At 43.3% G+C, this 20,541-nt stretch overlaps 1 protein-coding gene across 2 annotated transcripts in view; it reads left to right on the forward strand.

The window, feature by feature from the left end:
- The window catches only part of KCNH1 (potassium voltage-gated channel subfamily H member 1), a 218,599-nt gene that overhangs the window by 191,954 nt on the left and 6,104 nt on the right, over nucleotides 1-20,541 (forward strand). For both annotated transcript variants that reach the window (XM_033144832.1, XM_033144833.1), the window contains exon 11: nucleotides 17,606-18,667. In XM_033144832.1, coding sequence (XP_033000723.1) covers nucleotides 17,606-18,445 — 840 coding nt within the window. In that variant the 3' untranslated portion in view covers nucleotides 18,446-18,667. The remainder of the gene's footprint in view (nucleotides 1-17,605; nucleotides 18,668-20,541) is intronic.

Genomic DNA, 20,541 nt, shown 5'->3' on the forward strand with positions numbered 1-20,541 from the left:
GTGGTCTCTTCCAACTCTATGATTCTATGATTCTATGATTAAATATTATCCTTCCTCACTCATGCTAGTGAGTCAGTAGCAGAGTACATTCCCCTGTATATTGCAGGAAGCTAGTTGGTAGATTCGTTTGAATCTCTTGAGTTAAGCAATCCAGTCTGGCTTGTCCAGATTGGATTCTTCCTGGGAGATTTCCCCTTTATTCCCTCTTAAAACAGTAAAGGCACAACTGTAATGATAAGAAGTTTGCTTACATTCAGTTCACAGTATGATCCTATAGTTACAGAAGAGAGTGTGAACCCATGTGCTGCCGGCTGAGAGCCAGCAGACAGCAAAATACATCAAGATCAGAAGAGAGCAGCAAAAGAGAGGAAGATAGCTGTGTGACTGGCCCCTTTACAGGGTCTCACAGGGTCACACCCATCTACCTGGTCACACGCAGGGGGAGAATGCTCCAGACAGGTGTGACAGGAAGTCCTCCTGCCTGGAATAACACCCCCCTATGTGTCCACTCTGGGCAAACAGGAAATGTACTTGACTGCTACAGTGAAGTCACATCCCACGGATTACACATGGGGTTTGAAGGTTTTTATTCCTAGCTCTAGCTGGATATTTTTCAAATAAGCAATTATTGTACCATATAAAGTTATCCACCTTCTAACTATCATGTGATATTTAATTTTAAAAATCCTCTATTTATTTTCATATATTAGGTGGCACGGGGGAAGACAACCAAGCTAGTACACATAAGTCACAGGGGAGGGAGTAAGGGAAGGGAGTACATTTTCCAGACCTTCTGGGTAGCCTGCAAAATAAAATTTTCACAAAATAGATGCTTACAACTAAGGATAGATGGATCGGTCTATTTATGGTCTGTGCAAATTTCACATGTGTTCGTGCATATGTTCAATCCCATTTCTGCAATAATCTGTGATGATGATAATTAAATAAAATCCAAGTTAAAAAAAACCCCACATTTAAATAAACATGTATACTAATATTCACATGTGCATTTTATCACAAAATGCTGTAGTTTTGGATTTAATTACACTCATGCTTTTCTAAACATATTCTATCCTAAAATATACATTTCAGTGTATTTTTTTAGTCAGTATCTGTATTGCAAAATTCACAGACATGTGAAGTTTGAAGAATAGTTATACTTTAAAGAGTTTATTAAAATCATTCAAGTCATGGCAAGTAGAATAGTTATTATCAGTGCTTTATTTTTTGGGGGGAGGGGGCTCTAAAGGAACTCGGCTAATAGGGTATTGGGTAAACAGACAGGATCACAGTGGCTCTTATCAATACTTGACCTAAAGAAGGAATAACATGCATGGAACTGTGACAGATTTAGGCCCTCATAATTGCATGCTGTGCTGCTATCTGGTGAATTTGTTTTGTTATCCAATTGCTGCAAAGTCTTTTATTTCATCACTCCCCATCTGCAGCTAAGTAGAACAGCTGCCATTGTAATGGTGTTCACCATTTTAAATCATGCAAAAAAATGCAGGGGGGGGAATAGAACTCATGGATTTATAATGGCTTTGGAAGTAATTTAGATGAATGTTGAACCTGTTGTGGAGTTTGTGAGGCTCTGCTAAGCTTGGGGGTGCTTTTCTTCTGTGGCTGCTATGATAGTTAACTGCAAGAGCATTGTTGTTCAGTCGTTCAGTCGTGTCCGACTCTTCGTGACCCCATGGACCAGAGCACGCCAGGCACGCCTATCCTTCACTGCCTCTCGCAGTTTGGCCAAACTCATGTTAGTAGCTTCGAGAACACTTTCCAACCATCTCATCCTCTGTCGTCCCCTGTAGGTTTGATCTTCTTGCAGTCCATGGGACTCTCAAGAGTCTCCTCCAGCACCATAATTCAAAAGCATCAATTCTTCGGCGATCAGCCTTCTTTATGGTCTAGCTCTCACTTCCGTACATTACTACTGGGAAAACCATAGCTTTAACTATACGGACCTTTGTCGGCAAGGTGATGTCTCTGCTTTTTAAGATGCTGTCTAGGTTTGTCATTGCTTTTCTCCCAAGAAGCAGGCGTCTTCTAATTTCGTGACTGCTGTCACCATCTGCAGTGATCATGGATCAATCTCTCACTGCCTCCATTTCTTCCCCTTCTATTTGCCAGGAGGTGATGGGCCCAGCATACTGTACTTGAAAATTCAGAAATCTTATATTCCTATTCTGTTTAAGGCAGACCCCTGTTCCCCTCACAGAGATACAATTCCCAGAGTTTCCTATGAAGGAAGATGGATTGCTAAACCGCTCTGGGAACTGCAATTCTATGAGGGGAATAGGGGCCTCCTAACTACTCTCAGCATGCTTAACAAGCTACACCTCCCATAATTCTTTGAGGAAGTCATGAAAAGTGGTGGTATAACATTTTAAATGTATGGTATGAATGTGGCCTCAGTCTGCTGTCCAGTCTGCCAGCTGCTGATGGGCAATATCCAAGTCGTCTCCTGCCCTCTCCCTTCTTATAGTTCTTTTTCTTTAAATTTGACTTGGACTGGACATCCTTTCAAATAGAGAACTCCTTCGAACAGAGGAGCTCCCTCCACAAAGCGGGGCACAAGAGAAACAAAAACTGGCAAGGAAACAAATGCCATTGCTGGGTTACATTTTAGAAAGAAAACTTAAAAGGTTTAGACTGCCTTGTTATTGCACTCGGGCTAACACTTTCATTAATCATAAATGGAATATAAAATGAAGATTGGAGGAGACATAAAAATGGAACATAAAATCATAAAATGATTCAAATGCGCCCTTAGCAGGAAGTTAAACTGGCAGACTGAGGCTGAAGGGGCCTTGGAGCCTATATAAATACTAATGGATAGTTATTGCAAAGGTGTAACATGCAGGCATTACTAAAGTTAGTGGAATAATGGGAATGTTGAAAGCTAGAGATAAGCAGTCAATGCTAATGTACTGGTGCTTTCACATAGTTAAACTTGTGCATCCAGAGGCCATTGATTCCAAGATCCAGTATGAGAGATTTAGGGTTGCATCCAATGTTAACCCTACTCAGAGTCACTCATTTCAATGAATGGACATAAGAACCTGCTGGATCAGAACAATGGCCAGCATCCTGTTCTCACAGTAGCTAGCCAGTTGGCTGTGGGAGCCTGCAAGCTAGACATGAGCACAACAGCACTCTGCCTACCTGTGATATCCAGCAAATAGTATTCAGGGACATCGTGGTTTAGCTTGGTTCAATAATTTCAGTGGGTCTCTTCTGAATAGGACTTAGTTGGATTGCAACCTTTAAGCTGCAATTCAGGGAACAAACTCTGTTGAATACCTTTTCAGGGGGTAAAATCTGGCTGAATATCTGGCAGGTATCTGAAGAATATCTGGCAGGTATCTGAAGAAGTGTGCATGCACACGAAAGCTCATACCAAGAACAAACTCAGTTGGTCTCTAAGGTGCTACTGGAAAGAATTTTCTATTTTGTTTCTGTTGAATACAGTGGGACTTGTTGTTGTTCAGTCATTTAATCATGTCTGACTCTTCGTGACCCCATGGACCAGAGCACGCCAGGCACTCCTGTCTTCCGCTGCCTCCCGCAGTTTGGTCAGACTCATGTTGGTAGCTTCAAGAACACCGTCCAACCATCTCAGTACTTACCTCTCAGTAAACATACAAAGGATCAGTCAGCTCATAATGATAACAATTGAATGACACTCCATACAACCAACTAAGCATGCCCCTTGAACAGCAGGCTTGTTCCTTGAACTATGTGGATATTGCACAAGTACCAGGATGGTCTGAGGCAGTGTAAACGCAAAAGTCACTGATATGCATGCTGAGATTGGCAAAGTGACTGTCTCCCTGAATTCCCACAGTGAATTCTCTGTTAACTCTCTAATGAATATGCTGAATATCACTTGAATTAAAGGTAATTTTATGATGTCATTCATGGATTACCTTCATACACCGAAATGGAAATAGGGAGCCTGCCAAACATGTTTTTCACAGCACCACAAGAGTCTGAATTATAAGTAACAAAACAACATGTAATATCAATCAAAAGTGATTCTACAGACATCTGGAGAAAGAAGCGGGGTGGGGAGTAGGGTGTTACTCTGACTGCAAAAGTAAGAAATCAGAACCTAATGGAAGTATATCTAGGCAAGACTGCTGACTCGTAACTAACATGGGTATGATTTCGTCTCATAAGAAGGCAACACCGGAAAACTTCTGGACTATGTGAAACACAGAATTATTGGTAGAAAGATAAAAGGTATACTTCAGGCATATTTGCTAGAGTTTTTGCAACGTTGTTCTCACAGTCGTGGCAAAACTGTACCTGGGTTGTGCAACTTAAGATTGCATCTTAAAGGCAAGAATATTCCTCAGTATCACAAAATTCTGTGCATATCTGAATGTAGGTCTCTGGGAAAGGGCTAGGTTAGAACCAGGGGGAATTTCTGAATCGAGTTTGGTCTTACTTCTGCTTTTATTTATTATGTGGATCTAGCACTACTTCCTAATGCAGTAACATAGAAAGGAAATTATAAATTTGCAGCTCTTCTGCATGGAACACTGCATTATACATGGATAAGCCAAAGGTTTTCTTTAGACTTCAGTTCAAAAATGGATTTTGTTGTGTCTACCATTTTTATTTTACCCAGCAATTTCCTTGAGTGATGAAAGGAAGCATTTCCCTCTGTCTTAGCTGTTTTCAGAGCAATGAGAGGGAACATTATTCATTTCATTATGAAGTCAGTCTGATAGGCTAGTCCTGATAAGAGTGGCTGGGGAAACCCAGTCAGATGGGCGGGGTATAAATAAATAAATATATTATTATTACTATTATTATTATTATTATTATTATTATTATTATTATTATTATTATTCCTGCTTTCACCCTAGGGCCTGGTAGTTAAAACTTATTCCTTTATTTATTATGAATTAGCAATGTGGCATACCTGGTTCTCTTCTTCCACATTTTATCCTCACAACAACTCTATGAGGTAGGTTAGGCTGAGAGGCAGTGACTGGCCCAGGGTCACCCAAGGAGTTTCATGGCAGCTGCCAGCTCCCAGGATTGCAAGGATCATTAGTGCCAGTAAATTCAGTCAGATTTTACCCCCTGAAAATTAGTGAAACACACACACACACACACACACACACACACACACACCACAATTTGCTGCCTGGAAACAGGGTAATGACATTGGAGGGCCATTTTGGGCAAGTCCTAAAATGTTTTGGGAAATCCTCAACTGACTTGTGTCTCATAAATGGTCTGGGAATACTAATCCTTCAGTGAGTGCAAAACAAAATAAAAGACCACTGGGAGCCCTCTTTAAACTTGCCTGTGTTTTCTAGCAGGAATGTGAGACATCAATAATAAAGTATAAAAGTTGCTTGTGGAAAATGTGCCATTCTTATAGACACAAGGAAAAAAACCCTGTCCATCTCAATTAAGAATGGACTGGATCTTTCTGAGTCTTTGTGGGGGATTTCTCAGGGAAAATCTGGAATTTTAAAAAAACCAAAAAACATTTCCCAGATGTCTCTCCCTCCCCTCACAGAGCTACAAATCCAAGCACTCTTAACAACCTTCATGTTCCATGATTCTTTGGGGCAGGGGGAAAGGGGAGATGAAGTCATGTGCTTTAAATGTATGGTGTGTGCACAGCCAAGAAACGAAGACCCCATCTGCACTACACATTTAAACGCAGGTGTGCCCCACTTTAGCCAGCCATTGCTTCCCCAAATGTGCACACAGCCATAGGAAAACCACAGGACATGGGTGGTGCTGTGGTCTAAACCACTGAGCCTATTCGGTTTGCTGATCGGGAGATTGGCAGTTCAAATCCCTGTGACGTTGCGATGTCCCAACTCCTGCCAACCTAGCAGTTTGAAAGCATGCCAGTGCAAGTAGATAAATAGGTACCGCTGTAGCGGGAAGGTAAACAGCATTTCCGTGTGCTCTGGTTTCCATCAAGGTGTTCCAGTGTGCCAGAAGCGGTTTAGCCATGCTGGCCACATGACCCGGAAAGCTGTCTGTGGACAAACGCTGGCTCCCTCAGCCTGAAAGCGAGATGAGTGCCACAACCCCATAGTCGCCTTTGACTGGAATTAACCGCCCAGGGGTCCTTTACCTTTTTTATAGGCTTAAGCTGCAGAAAAGTACTGGGGCAGAAAAGGGGGGTTGGAGGTGGAGAGAGAAAGAGAACAAAACAATTGTCCACAAAGGAATGAGTAAATGAGCTTAGAAATTAGATGAATGTAGTTTTCTCAGCTAGACCAGTCTTAAGTGCACCAGGTAAATTGCTCAATGACACACCCACCTCTTTTCCCTCCTTGGAGCTCAAGAGTTCTGAGGTGTTAAATAGCTCTTGCTCCAGGCTGCCTTCCCACAGTCCATTATGCGCTTGCAGCCTGAGGGGGAGGCCGGGTTGGAAGCGGTGCATAATACATACTTTAAAGTGAAAGGCATAAATAATACATATGGTGTAGCTATTTGCGACCTTATAATGGCTTCGGTCTTTGACTACAATGTGGAACTACTGCCAGGAAATTGTGTCAGAGAGTGGATGGGAGTTAAGTGATATCCCCGCGGAGGGATAGATGTTTTGTGACAGGGAGGAGCCAAAGCAACCCGAACCTCCCGAGTCCTTACGCTTTCCCTCCCCAAAACATTTCAATTTTAAGGCTGTAAAGTGCAATGTTTGTTCACAATTGGGATCTGCGGCCAAAAAAGAAGAAGAAGAAGGAGCCGGTAATAAAATGCGAGCGGTAGAGGTTCCGACATTTCTGGCTGGTAAAGAAAACTGTGAGGAAGCACAGATCCAGGTGCACAAGTAGGTTATACCCCCCCCCCCCAAAAAAAAACAACCCAAAAAACCCATAAAAACATTGAGTAGAGATATTCACGATAAAAAAAATATATAAAGATATATAAAGTGATTTGTGACCAAAGTGTGACACTCTCATTCAAAACCAATGATTGAATGTTTAAATCAAATAAGTTTTCCGACTCTGTCTTCTCCTGCTGCTCTGATTACCACAGCATAATATCAGAGTAGCTGAAGAAAGAGGAAGCAAAAAATGTGTTGTGGGTCACTGGAATAAACATATTGTTTTAGTGATTAGCTGCATTCTTCTAGGATCCAGAGCAAACTTCTCTGAAATGCTGTTTGAATGCTTTAAAAATCCTCTCTCTGAATAATATTTTCACAGTAAATCACAGATGACTTAATAATTTTTTATGGCTCTTGTGTGTTCATGTGCACATGCAGACACATGCCAGTTATTAAAAACATAATCAAAAAATACCCCCCTCCAATATATGGCAATCTTTTACAACTGATGTATCTTTGTGAGATTATATCAGGCTGGCATAGATGTAGTGGTTAATGAACTGGATTCCCCCCAAAAAACTGTATTAGGCTGTGACAGGCTCAGCTCTGAAAATTGTATAAGGTTGTTGTTAACAAGCTGGGCTCCTGTTGGAGGAAAAAGGCAAGCTCTAGTTTCTCATTCAGACCTGCAGGGATTGCAATATTCAGTGTACGAATGTAGAAAAACTTGTATTGGAGAAATGGCAGACCCAAATCCACCTGGGGGACAGTGCTTTTTCTCTCATAAAAGTCTGGAAATCAGTTTCTGAATGCTTGTGCTAGAGAAGTTCTTACATTTAATTCCTAACCTCCTTTTGCACTTTACTATTTTTACCCTAATTGGTCCATTAGGACAAAACTGTACATTACATGCTGCCAAGTTGATCTTTTCTTTGTATACCTGTCAGCTGAGGTGAGCATTTCATGCATCTGATGAAGTGGACTCTAGTCCACACACACACACACACACACACACACACACACAAAACCGATCTCATAATAAAATGTGCTTGTCTTTAAGGTGCCACACAGGCATATTGTTTCTTCCTGGCCAGATCCATTTCCCAAACCATTTTGAAACAACTATTTTATATGTTTCCTTGTTTTATTCCTCTAATATCCCACCAGTCCTCCAGGAAACTCAAGGCAGAATACAGTGGTACCTTGGTTCTCAAACGCCTTGGTACTCAAACAACTTGGAACCCAAACACTGCAAACCCGGAAGTAAGTGTTCCGGTTTGCAAACTATTTTCGGAAGCTGAGCGTGCTCCGTTTTGCGTGTTATGCTTCCGATTTGAATGCCACACTTCCGTTTTGAGTGTTACGTGAAGTCTGTCTGTTTTTGCTGTTTATTTAGCATTTTTGTTTTTGCGGCTCTTTTTTGTGTGTGACTGTGGGGAACCCAGTTCAGCTACCGATTGATTGATTGATTGTGTGACTGCAGTACATTGTTCATTGCTTTCATTTTATGGATCAGTGGTCTCGTTAGTAAAATTCATGTTAAATTGCTGTTTTCAGGGTTGTTTTTAAAAGTCTGGGACGGATTAATCCTTTTTGCATTACTTTCTATGGGAAAGCGTGCCTTGGTATTGGGATGCTTTGGTTTTGGAACAGACCTCCGGAACGGATTAAGTTTGAGAACCAAGGTACCACTGTACATAGTTCTCTGCTGTTTTTATCCTCCTATCACTCATGTGAGGTAGGCCAGGCTGAGAAATACTGACTGTCCTGACAGTGGAATCGTATTGGGAGGTTTTTAAGCAGAGGTTGGATGGCCATCTGTCATGGATGCTTTAGCTGAGATTCCTACATTTCAGGGGGAGTTTTATAGTGGACCTTTTTATTTTATTTTTTAGAGGAACTATTGCACTGTTTTTCCACAGACACTGAATTGCCAGTATTCTGTGATTTAGGATAACTAATGCATATTCACTTATTAGCTCCCCTGCCTATGCCTTTCATGTCCTATTGTCTTCATTAGCTAGCATGTTCCATCTTGTTTATGTCCTCCCCAATTCAAAATGTTTCAGGAGACATTGCATTCACTCCTGTGGAGCTTGGCTTTGTGGCTTTAGCAACGTTTGTTGCCCAAGACAGTGCTGTTCATCAATTAATTAGAGTCGATGCTTGACACAAAGTAATATTTTACATAACCACTGCAGATAAATAAACAATTTTTTTTTGGTATTAAATTTCCTTGCCTTCATCATGAGCAGTTAATTGGCACCTCAGAGAGAAACAACAAACATTACAGTCATACCTCGGGTTGCAAATGCTTCGGGTTGTGTACTTTCGGGTTGCGTACTCTGCAGACCTGGAAGTAAAGAAGCGTCTTGCGCAGTCTGCACATGCACAGAAGCGTCCTGCGCATATTGCGCATGCGCTAAAGCGCAACATCGTGCTTTCGCACATGCACAAAATGGACGCTCAGGTTGTGTACTTTTCAGGGTGCGAACAGCACCCCGGAACGGATCAGGTACGTAACCCAAGGTACCACTGTATATACAAATACTGTAGTTGAGTTTCAGCATATTAGATGGGTCATGTAGAAAATCAGGAAGCTGATATACATGCAGGATCATGCCCACTGATCCACCTAGATCAGTTTTTTCCCCATTCCAAGGGTCACATTCCAAGGGTCACAAGCGAGTTAATAGTGATGATTTGTTCTAGAAAAAGTCTGCATAATAAGTTAATGGTAGTGGATAAAGACCAGGACCTGAGAGACTCCCACTCCAAACATGTAGCTCAATGGGTAACCTTCAGACATAGAATCATAGAATTGTAGAGTTGGAAGGGACCCCGAGGGTCATCTAGTCCAACCCCCTGCAATGCAGGACTCCTGCCCACATTTACCCCTGGGTGGGCTCAAACCACCAAACTTTTGGTGAAGACACTGACCTATTGAGCCACAAAGGTGTTTCATGCCAAGTGTGTTTAGGAATTGGGCCCCACTGAACATAAATGGACTTACTTCTGAGTAGATGTGTATAACATAGGAATGGAAAGTTAACCTTTGGCAGCAAACACAACAAAGATGGCAGCTCCCCTCAAATGTTTTACACAATGCAGAACTGAGTAATCTGTGGAGCTAACCAGGACATGTTGGCAATGCATTTCTTGGTAACATTGGCCCTGGTACTAAAGTGAGTGGGGGTGAAGGAGCTTGCAATGCTGTGTTTTTGTGGGCACAGGATTCTTACCACATGCTAAGTATGGTGACTTGCCCTTTGCTAGGTTTTGCAGCTGCTTACTTCGGCCATCTTGATTTCCAATGACTGGATTTAAAATAGAGTAATAAAAATGCAGATGAGTTTCTTGAATAGAGGCCTGTGACAGAGAGACTAATAGACTTTGGGGTATGTTATAAACTCTTCCTGGTAACGTTAACATCAAATGATAGAAGGGGGAGCTTTTCGAATGCAGCAGACACCCTGTTCATTATCATGGGCTGCTAGACGAAATAGACTGAGTATCTTATTTATCGGCATATAAAAGGGGTCTGGGCACTTCCCAGAAATGGGAAATTATAGCAGGATTAACCAACAAATCCTTTTCTAATAGGAAGACTAAAGCACTTGGGGTATTTTGGTTTAGAAGAAAGATAAACAAGGGTTCATCTACGCTTTTGTTTGTCTTGTGATTTCAAGTCACGGGGTCTAAGAGGTTTTCCTTTTGCCCTGCTACTTTCTCTGGGAAAACCCACTGTTTACTGTCAAATTGGAACCAGGCTTTTGGAAGTGTGGCTGAGACCATAGTGGGACCTGAAATAGAGATATAAAATGAAAAATGGTGTGATGAGGGGGAGAGATAGTGTTGTATTCAGTGCTAGTGCCACACAGAGTAGACCCACTGAAATTAATAGACAGGACTAAGGATGGCTTTGAAGGAGGATTTCACCAACTGGAGGCAGAAATGATGGGAATGGAGAAAGGAAGAGTGCTCTTGTGCTCAGATCTGGCTTGTGGATTTCCCCCAGGCATCTGGGTGGCCATTGCAAGAGCAGGATGCTGGACTAGGTGGGCCACTGGCCTGATCCAGCAAGCTCCTATTATGTTCTTATCTACGGTCATGTCCATGCCATACATTTCAAAAACAGAAGCTTTGAACGTAGCTCAGAACCTCACACTTTGCATGCAGAAGGATCCAAGTTCAGCCCCTGGCATCTTCTGGTGAAAGGAAAGTCGGAGGCCAGGGGAAAGACCTTGCCAGACACCCAGGTTTGGGTGCCAAAGACCAATCAGATTTGGAAGCAGTGGTGAGTCTGACCCTAGGGGCCTGGATAGCTCAGCTGATGGGAGCACGGTGCTGATAATACCAAGGTTGCAGGTTTGATCCCTGTATGGGGCAGCTGCATATTCCTGCATTGCAGGGGGCTGGACTAGATGATTTCCAGGGTCTCTTCTAACTCTACAGTTCTATGATTTTATAACCTAGTAAGGCAGCCATGCTGTCCTTTAGCTCATTATCAGGATTAGAGACATGAGAAATCCCACTGAGATATTTCATTAGGCTTATAAGTCTCTTTTGGCTTCCCTTTAAATGCCTCTGATATTTCACCTGAGCCAGAGCCTCCAAATTCAGCAGAGGCAAAATTGTGATGCCAGCTTTAATATGCATACCTGGTGGCTCACGGTGTTTCTGATTTCTTAACTACTGCCACCTCTGCACAAGAAAGCTGAATACACATTCATTTTGCACCAGGCACCCCAGTGCAATGTGTGTTGTTGTTGTTTTAAAAAAATAAAAATGGAAAGAGCTGAACTGAAATCATCTCATTTGCTCAGTTTTTACTTTTTTTTCTTCCATGTGCCCTCTTCGCAGTATTGGGGGTGGGGTAGGAAGGAGTCATTTCCAACTCTCTTTCATAGGAAACACTTAAAACACTTCTTTTGAAGATACAAACATTAGGAGCAGAGAGGGAAAGAGAAAACCCATAATCCAGAAATTTTCCACAGTAAAGGTACATCTGGACTAAATTGGGAAGGGTAGAGATATGGAATGTGTGGGTGCTGGAAACAGTGGCACACCTTAGCAGCAGCAGTCCCACGATAAACACTCTTCTGGAAGCACATTTGGTTTCTAAAACTTCCACCACCTTTAAGAGCTGGTCTTTGACCGTAATAAAGAATAATGATGATGATGACTTCCACCACCCTCAGCCATTTAACAGTCTCCCACTCCCATGATTTTCATTGTTGGTAAAAGCATTTGTAATTCATCTCTTCATCCCTAAAATATCAGGGATTGGTGCTATATGGGGCTTTATAAAATAACCAACCATGCAATAAAACAATATCAAACTCCCAAACACACCAACAAGATAAACTATGGAACAATTCTACCCTTACGTGTATCATTCCCTCCAATGCAATTCTGTTTCTCTCTCTTCCTTCCAAGTCACCTTTTCTCTGTGACTTAACCTCTTGTAGTCCCCCAGACCTCTGAAACGAATGCCTGTTCTTCCCATTACCATTTTTCTCACATTCCCTTGTGCCGAATTTTCAATTGTAAGCACCTCAGGGCAGCAGCTTGACATTTTGCTCGTTACTTCTGTAAGGCAACGGCCACACCGATGGTGTTCACATAAGTGAATATAAATCATCATTGGGACACAACAGCATAACCGATTTGGAAAGGCGAGTTACGATAATGCGTCGCTGGATATAGGAAGCTCCATTCCCCACGCAAGGACTTCCCAAGTTCAGAAACAAGGCTATAGATAGGGTGATTATTAAATGGAGGTTTATTTGTTTATTTATGTAGGCTATGTTTAGACCACCTTATCCTAGGATCTCTGGGCAGGCCACAAGAAAATCGATAAAATGTCGAAGTCTCCATTTAAAACACATATTCCAGAGAAAATGCAATTAAAAACAACATATCAGCAGTATCAAATAACAAAGGCCTGAACAACAAAGGCATCTGAATTTCAGAGATGAATTTGCCTTCTATGTGTCCCACCATAAAAAATGTCTACCTACGTGGCACTGTCAAGCATACGGTTCCCAGTGATGGCACATTAAGGAGAACTTCTGGGAAAATGTAACAGGCAGTGTAGGAAGCAGGAGAGGGAATGGGCAAAACTGGACCACCAACTCCTTCTTCCAGTGGGAGACTTATTTGGATCTCAATCCTTTCTGTCAGTAGGAACACAGGAAGCTGCCTTTTACTGAGTCAGGCCATTGGTCCATCTAGCTCAGTACTGTCTACACTGACTGACAGAGGCTCTCCAGGATTTGGGGCAGGAGCCTCTCCCAGCCCTACCTGGAGATGCCAGGGATTGAACCTGGGGCCTTCTGCTTGCAAGGCAGATGCTCTGCCACTGAGCTATGGCCCTTCCTTAAGCAGAAGGAGCTATTCCATCTGGATTAGAGAGGGATGAATCTGTCACATTTCTCATTTTACCAAAGCTGAGTTCAGCTCGCCCACATCCGTGTGTGAAGTTGTCTTTTAAAAGCCTGTGCACATAAAATTATGCATTTTATGAGCATTTCTCATCCATATGCAATTTTGCGTGCAATTTGCCTAATATGTGCATTTTGCGAGTCATTTTCCATAATAGAATGCCATTTTGTACATTATTTCCACTAATAGGTGCATTTTTGTGCACCATTTTGACTGGAAAACTGTGTCACAAAATTAAGTTCGCTTACTGGTTTAGGAAGTGTACATTTCTTCCCCCATCCTCACCTAGACAACACTCTAAATTAGAGTGATGTGAATCTTTATTCTTTCTGTGCTGTGGTGGAGAGATGGAAACCGTCAGATCCTGACCGCACGTACAAAGTCACCCTGCAGCTTCCAGCAGAACTCGCACTGGATCTCCTTATGCCATTGCTACTTTATGCATGGCATTCCCATTGATATGTGAAAACGAAGTGTTTGCAAAGATGAAAAACCTCTCATTTCCCATTTGGCAGCTCTTGAATTATTCTCTAACTGCCAAGTTCACCTACCTCTCTAAACGGCAGAAATTAGCAAAGCTATTTGTTTGTGTGTCTGCCCAGCATTGAGGAGAATACCAAGTAGGTTTAGCATCATTGGGGAAACATAACGTCTCATTATTTTGTGTGCCTGTTATAACTCTCTTAATATAAACATACCTCTTTGACATGTGTTTATTTATTTGTTTAGCTGCTTATTGTTGTTTTTAATTAACATCTATAACACAAAAGTTATTTCTTACTGGGGTACTAACGTTTTGTTAGCTAAAATTATGAGAAACTAGTATAATCATAACTGGGCTCATAACTCCTGGTGGGGAGGGGACTGATAAGTGGCTACATTATCACTTGTTGACTTGAATGTATTTAAAAGAAGATGGGGGGATCATGGAGGATAAAGCTATCAATGCCTACTAGCCATGAATCAGGACACGGGTGGCGCTGTGATCTAAACCACTGAGCCTCTTGGGCTTGCTGACTGGAAGGTTGGCGGTTCAAATCCCCTCAACAGGGTGAGCTCCCGTTGCTTCTGCCAACCTAGTAGTTTGAAAGCATGCCAGTGCAAGTAGATAAATAGGTACCGCTGTGGCGGGGAGGTAAACAGCATTTCCGTGTGTTCTGGTTTCCATCATGGTGTCCTGTTGCACCAGAAGTAGTTTAGTCCTGCTGGCCACATGATCTGGAAAGCTGTCTGTGGACAAATGTCAGCTCCCTCAGCCTGAAAGCGAGATGAGCGTCGCAACCCCATAGTCACCTTTGACTGGACTTAAGCATCCAGTGGTCCTTTACCTTTACCTTACCTTACCTTACTAGCCATGATGACTGGGTTCTTCCCCCCACTCTCGGAGGCACTATGTTTCTGGATACAAGTTGCTGAGCATTGCAGGTGGGAAGAATGCTGTTGCTAGCTTTCCATGGGCATCTGGTTGGCCACTGCAAGAATGGGATGCTGGGCTAGATGAGCCATTGACCTGATCCAAAAAGGCTCTCCTGATGGTCCTATGCCCCAGGTGGCTGCCAAGGGTAGCCCTTTCAAAGAGGCTTTCTGTTATGTACTGAGTTGAATAGGATCCAAACTGCAGCAGTCTGATTGGTCCTAGAACAATAGGATTGAGATTGCAGCAGTCTGACTGGTCCCAGAACAATAGGATTGAGATTGCAGCAGTCTGACTGGTCCCAGAACAATAGGATTGAGATTGCAGCAGTCTGATTGGTCTGCAGGAGCCACCCAATCCAGCTCCAGGTGGAAGTGAATCCGCACTCTGATTGGCATACAGGAGTATCCCGGAATTAGCCAATCACGTGGGGCCCATTGTGTAAATAGTGTATATAAAGCAAACGTTTGGGGGGAACTACATTCCTCACTACTATGAGCTGAATAAAGAGCATGAAAGTCACACTGGACTCCGAGTATCTTTCACTTTCCTTCAGCAACAACAGATCTCAACAGCCTTTTTACCTCAGTGCAGACACCTTGGTTAACCAACTCCTTGAGCTCAGAAATGGTGATGAGGTTTCAGGAGGAAGTTGAGGGAAAGCCGTGCTACAAATTAAGGGGGTTTAGTAGCAGAAGGAAAGGGAATAGGTGAGAAGGGGAGCAAGTCCACAGCGATGAGTAAAGCAAGGGTGACAGAACTGCAGCTGTGTAATATAATCTGTGGCCTGAGGGACATGAAGATGTGAGCCATATGTTACTGGTAGGCTGTTTCCCTGGTGGGCCTTGCCCAGATCATGTGATGATTGTTCATGCCAGGACCAGTTGTCCCTGTGAAGCAGGGTGTGTGGGTGTGGGTGTGGGTGTGTGCGGGTGTATGGATTGAAAGCAGTGGTGCAACTCAGATGACTCACCATTGGCACCTGCTGATGATGTCACTGCTCAAATAGGGAATAGAGAGCCCCGCCATAAAGGGTTTGTTTTTTTTATCGTCTCTATCTACATTAGTAGCAAATAAACTGGACCTGAACAGTGAATAACCTTGTGTGGTCTGGATTAATGAAGGAGTCACACCTGGCCAAGGGCAACATCTGTAAAGATCTTGCTGCAGTATTTTTTGTCATCACTGCCATCACAGGTAGGGCTGTTCATAGAGCCAGATGCAGCAGCAAATGTGAATTTCACTTTGGTTTCTACACACACTCTTCCATCCTCCATCCAGGCAAACAAGAGGCATTAGTAGAGTTCACAGACTCATTGCTCCCATGCAAAAACACCCAGGGAAGGTGCAAAGCAGGTGAGGGATGTGGCCTGAGTGAGCCCCAGGAGCCAGGCAGAGAGGCATTTGGCCCTGAGTATGAAGTTCCCAACCCATGATCTAGAACTGATGTTCCCATTGAAATGGAAATCTGAGTGCATAGGGTGGGTTTCCTTGTGACATTAGGAATGAATGGAACAGGGACACACACACACACACACACACCACCACCACCACCACTTTTCTTGCTCAATGAAAGCCTTTTAGTGGAGTACTAGAGCTTGGAAAGCTGGCTGAGAGCCAGCCACTCCCCCCGACTGCTCTTATCGAAGAAATGCACAAACCTTCTAAGTGAGGGTTGTGTTCAAAGAGAGGCCTGTCTGCTATTTGAAGGCCTCTGGGGATTTATGTGGTTCCACCATACAATCAGCCTGTGCTGGGCCCGGGGGTGTTCTGGGAAGCCAAGAGAGAGTCAAGGCAGGAAACTAGGCAAGGTCAGGTACAGGAACACAGGCACCATCTGGCAAACAGCAATGTTGCTCCTGCAACCTGGGGTGGGGTCCAACAGCCTTTTATCTCTGACGAGGTAATGGCTGATCCCGATCCCCTGACAACTCACCACCCTGTCTCGCCCGAAGGTGAGCACTCCTCCTGCGAGTACTCAGGTCTCTCCTCCTCTCAGACTTGAGTCTCTGCAGCTCGGGAGACGCCGGTGGGTTACTAGACCCAGGGGCCACCTCAGCCTCTCCTGACCCAGCCAGTAGTGGGGCAGCTGTCAGTGATGGCCCAGCTGACGGCAACAAGGTATTCTCCGCATCTGGAGCCAGGACAGGCTCAGGCCTCCTCGACTCAGCCCAGCTGGTGCTTGTTGCAGGGGAACATGTGCAGCCTGGGGCTCTTCAGGATCAGTCCCCAGACTTGGTTCAGATGATGTCTGAGGCAGAGGATCCGGTGCAGACGGAGACTCCTCTGGTTCTGAGTCCAAGACCGAGTCCCAGGCCATCACACCGCCTAGAGAAACTGGTGTTTAAAAAGTGTTTAATTCTCTCCTCTATCCACAATCCTTGCATTGACTTTGAGTTTGTGTAAGAGATGGAGTAAACTGAAATGTAACAAGCACCTCAATGCAATAGCACTACTGTCTTGCAGAGTGATTATATTGTTTTGTAATAGAGCATTTAGGGATCTGCTAGATAGTCTCCACATGTGGAATGCTAGGCACTTCTGAATAACAACAAAAATCCCTCTTTGAATCATACATCAGCTACCTGGGATAATCTGCTCATGTATATTTATGGGAAAGGTCCATAGCTCAGGAGCAGAGCATCTGCTTTGCATACAGAAGGTCCCAGGTTCAAACTCCTGGCATCTCTAGGCAGGGCTGGGACTGTCCCCTGCCTGAACCCTTGGAGATCGGCTGTCAGTCAATGTAGACAAAATTAAGAAAGATGGATCACTGGTCTAGCTTAGTATTAGGCAGAGTCCTACACTCCTGTATCATGAGCTATTGAGCATGCAGAGTTATCAGTTCAAATAACGAAAATGGATATCCTTTCCCACTCTGGTTCTCTAACCCTTAGTGTGATACATATTTTTCTCCATTGCAGATTGTATTCCGGAAGATTAGCGATGTCAAGCGAGAAGAAGAAGAGAGGATGAAAAGGAAGAACGAAGCCCCTTTAGTCTTGCCACCTGACCATCCAGTCCGTCGGCTTTTTCAAAGATTTAGGCAGCAGAAGGAGGCCCGACTAGCTGCAGAAAGAGGCCGAGACGACTTGGATGTGGAGAAAGGCAACATTCTGGGAGACCACCCTTCGCGCACTGTGGTTAAAGCTAGCATCGTCACCGTCAGGGAAAGCCCCGCAACGCCAATCACCTACCAGTCTGCTTCAACATCCGGGGTATCTGACCAGGCCAAGCTTCAAGCCCCAGCCTCAGACTATGTAGGAGCGAAGGTGGCAGGAGAGTTTCCGAAGCGCAAAGGCTGGGCAAAGTTCAAAGATGCCTGCGCGAAGGGAGAAGACTGGAACAAAGTCTCCAAGGCGGAATCCATGGAGACGTTGCCGGAGAGGACGAAAGTGGTGGGGGAAGCCACTCTGAAGAAGACCGACTCTTGCGACAGCGGCATCACCAAAAGCGACCTGCGCTTGGACAACGTGGGGGAGACGAGGAGTCCTCAGGACCGAAGTCCCGTCCTGGCAGAAGTCAAACACTCGTTTTACCCCATCCCCGAACAGACTCTTCAGGCCACGATGCTGGAAGTGAAGCATGAGCTGAAGGAGGACATCAAAGCTTTAAACACAAAAATAACGAACATAGAAAAACAGCTTGCTGAGATACTAAGGATATTAGCCTCTAGAAGAAGCTCGCAATCGCCACAGGAGTTGTACGAAATATCAAGGCCACAGTCTCCAGAATCAGAAAAAGACCTTTTTGGAGCAAGCTGAGGTGGTTCTTTTGAGCAGACGTCAACCGGATATCCCCTGCAAACACAACAAAACACCCACTTCAACATGTTTTAAGCGAAACATTTAATCTTTTCTTGATGAACTCCATTGAGGGGCCAATCCGTTAACCATGTTCTCCCCTCTCTCTAAATGGTATAGTAACAGGAATTGCAACCTCATGTCGAGATGGCAGCTGACTCTGAAGTCTTTTTGACAGCAAGGGTACAGTTTATAATGTTTTACCCCCCTCCTTCTCCATCAGTGCATCTGTTACTCCTCAAATTGACTTTTGTTATATAAAAGAAAGAAAGAAAAAAGACATTAATTGAAAAAAACTAAGTCATATGTTAAGCCCAGTTCATATACTTACCTGGTTGTTGGAACTTTTTTACATGGTGATTATTCCTGGGCAAATTCTCCCTCCACTTGCCCACATGTAAAATAGTATCTGACACAGGGGTTTCATGTGTGAATGAACAAGCAAAGGCCCCCTTTTGAAGGGGAAGAATCATGTCAATCAGGCGTTCACGTGAATGAACCTGCATATTAACATTACACTGACTGCATTCATATCATACATTGAAAACACTACGAAGCTCTGAAGAGTTATGACTTCCCCCAGAGTGGTTTAGCCAGCAATCCCTTTCACAGGTAATACTGGGAATTGTAGCTTTGTTAGAGGGCTCCTAACAGATCTTAGCAAACAGCTCCCAGGATCCTTTGGGGGGGGGAAGCCATGACTGCTTAAAGTGGTATCATAGTGCTTTCAATGTGTGGTGTGATTGTGGTCCATATGCATGTGTGGTGGTGTGGAAATCAGGGAGAGAAAGAGTTCCAACACTTTTATTACAAGAGGACCCACAACCGTAGGAAACACTTTAGGCTTCCACAGCCTGGTGCCCTCCAGGTGTCTTAGCCTACAACTCCCGTCAGCCCCAACCTGCAACATTGTACTGACTGGGGCTCATGGGAGTTGTAGTCCAAAATATCTGGAGGACACCAGAGTACAGAAAGTGGAAGTACATGAACTGGGCTCCTTTCAAGCTTTGGATCTTGAACATGACTTTACATTGCCAGCTTGCTGAGTAGGATCTCATCATTGTTAAATTGTTTAGCAATTTGCCTTCCTCCTTTTATGTCTGTATAGCCTTTATGGATCATGTGAAATGGCCTGGTTTCACATGGTGGTGATAATGAGGTGGTCCAGAAAAGGGAGCAAAAGGTGGACTTGCTTATCAAAGTATGCAGTGTGTATTTTCACATATGATTTGTAGGTGCCATTATTTGTTGCCAACTGGTGGTAGAAAAATCTCAGATATGGGTTGATATCATCTAATGGCAATGAAACATGAAACTGCGAAGTGGGGTATCGCTGTCATCAAAAACATTTGGAGTTGTTGTTGTTGTTTTTTAAAAAAGAGGCCTTCCACACTAACGTGTGTTCGTGATTTTATAAACAAAACTCCTGCCCCCACTCCAATGAGAAATTTATATTTTGTGCTCATGACGTTGTTTTGAACTCTCCACTTTGCCTTTTGAGTTTCCTTTAATCAAGATATATGCCAAAGGATCCTGAACGATGTATACATTAAGACCAATGATGCACACCAACCATTCCGATGTATTTTCTCATTGTAATGGTCCCCAGTACCTTAGGGAGATAGATTGTGCTGTTCTGTCTCTATCTCATATTCTTTCTTTTTTATATATAAATAATTTTTATTAAGTTTTACATACATTCTTTTAAACATCCAATAATATTCATCTCTTATACATATTTTTTACTTCCATCAACCACTTCTCAAGATTTTCAAATTTCCTAATTTCTTCTTGTATTTCCAACTTCACTATTACTTTTTATCACAATGATTGATTATTACCTTCCAAAATTATCTCCGTAATATTTCCTAAAATTAACCTTACAAAACTTCTTGTAAACCTACTAGCGTAATTTGTTGTTTACAGCTGTCTTTCAACTATTTCTCAAATTTAGTCCAATCCTTCAGGAATTCCTGGTCCCGCCGGTTTCGAATTCTTCCTGTCATCTTATCCAATTCTGCATAGTCCATCAACTTGTCTCTATCTTATATTCTAAG

The sequence above is a fragment of the Lacerta agilis genome, chromosome 3, assembly GCF_009819535.1.
Source record: "Lacerta agilis isolate rLacAgi1 chromosome 3, rLacAgi1.pri, whole genome shotgun sequence".
Taxonomy (NCBI): Eukaryota; Metazoa; Chordata; class Lepidosauria; order Squamata; family Lacertidae; genus Lacerta; species Lacerta agilis.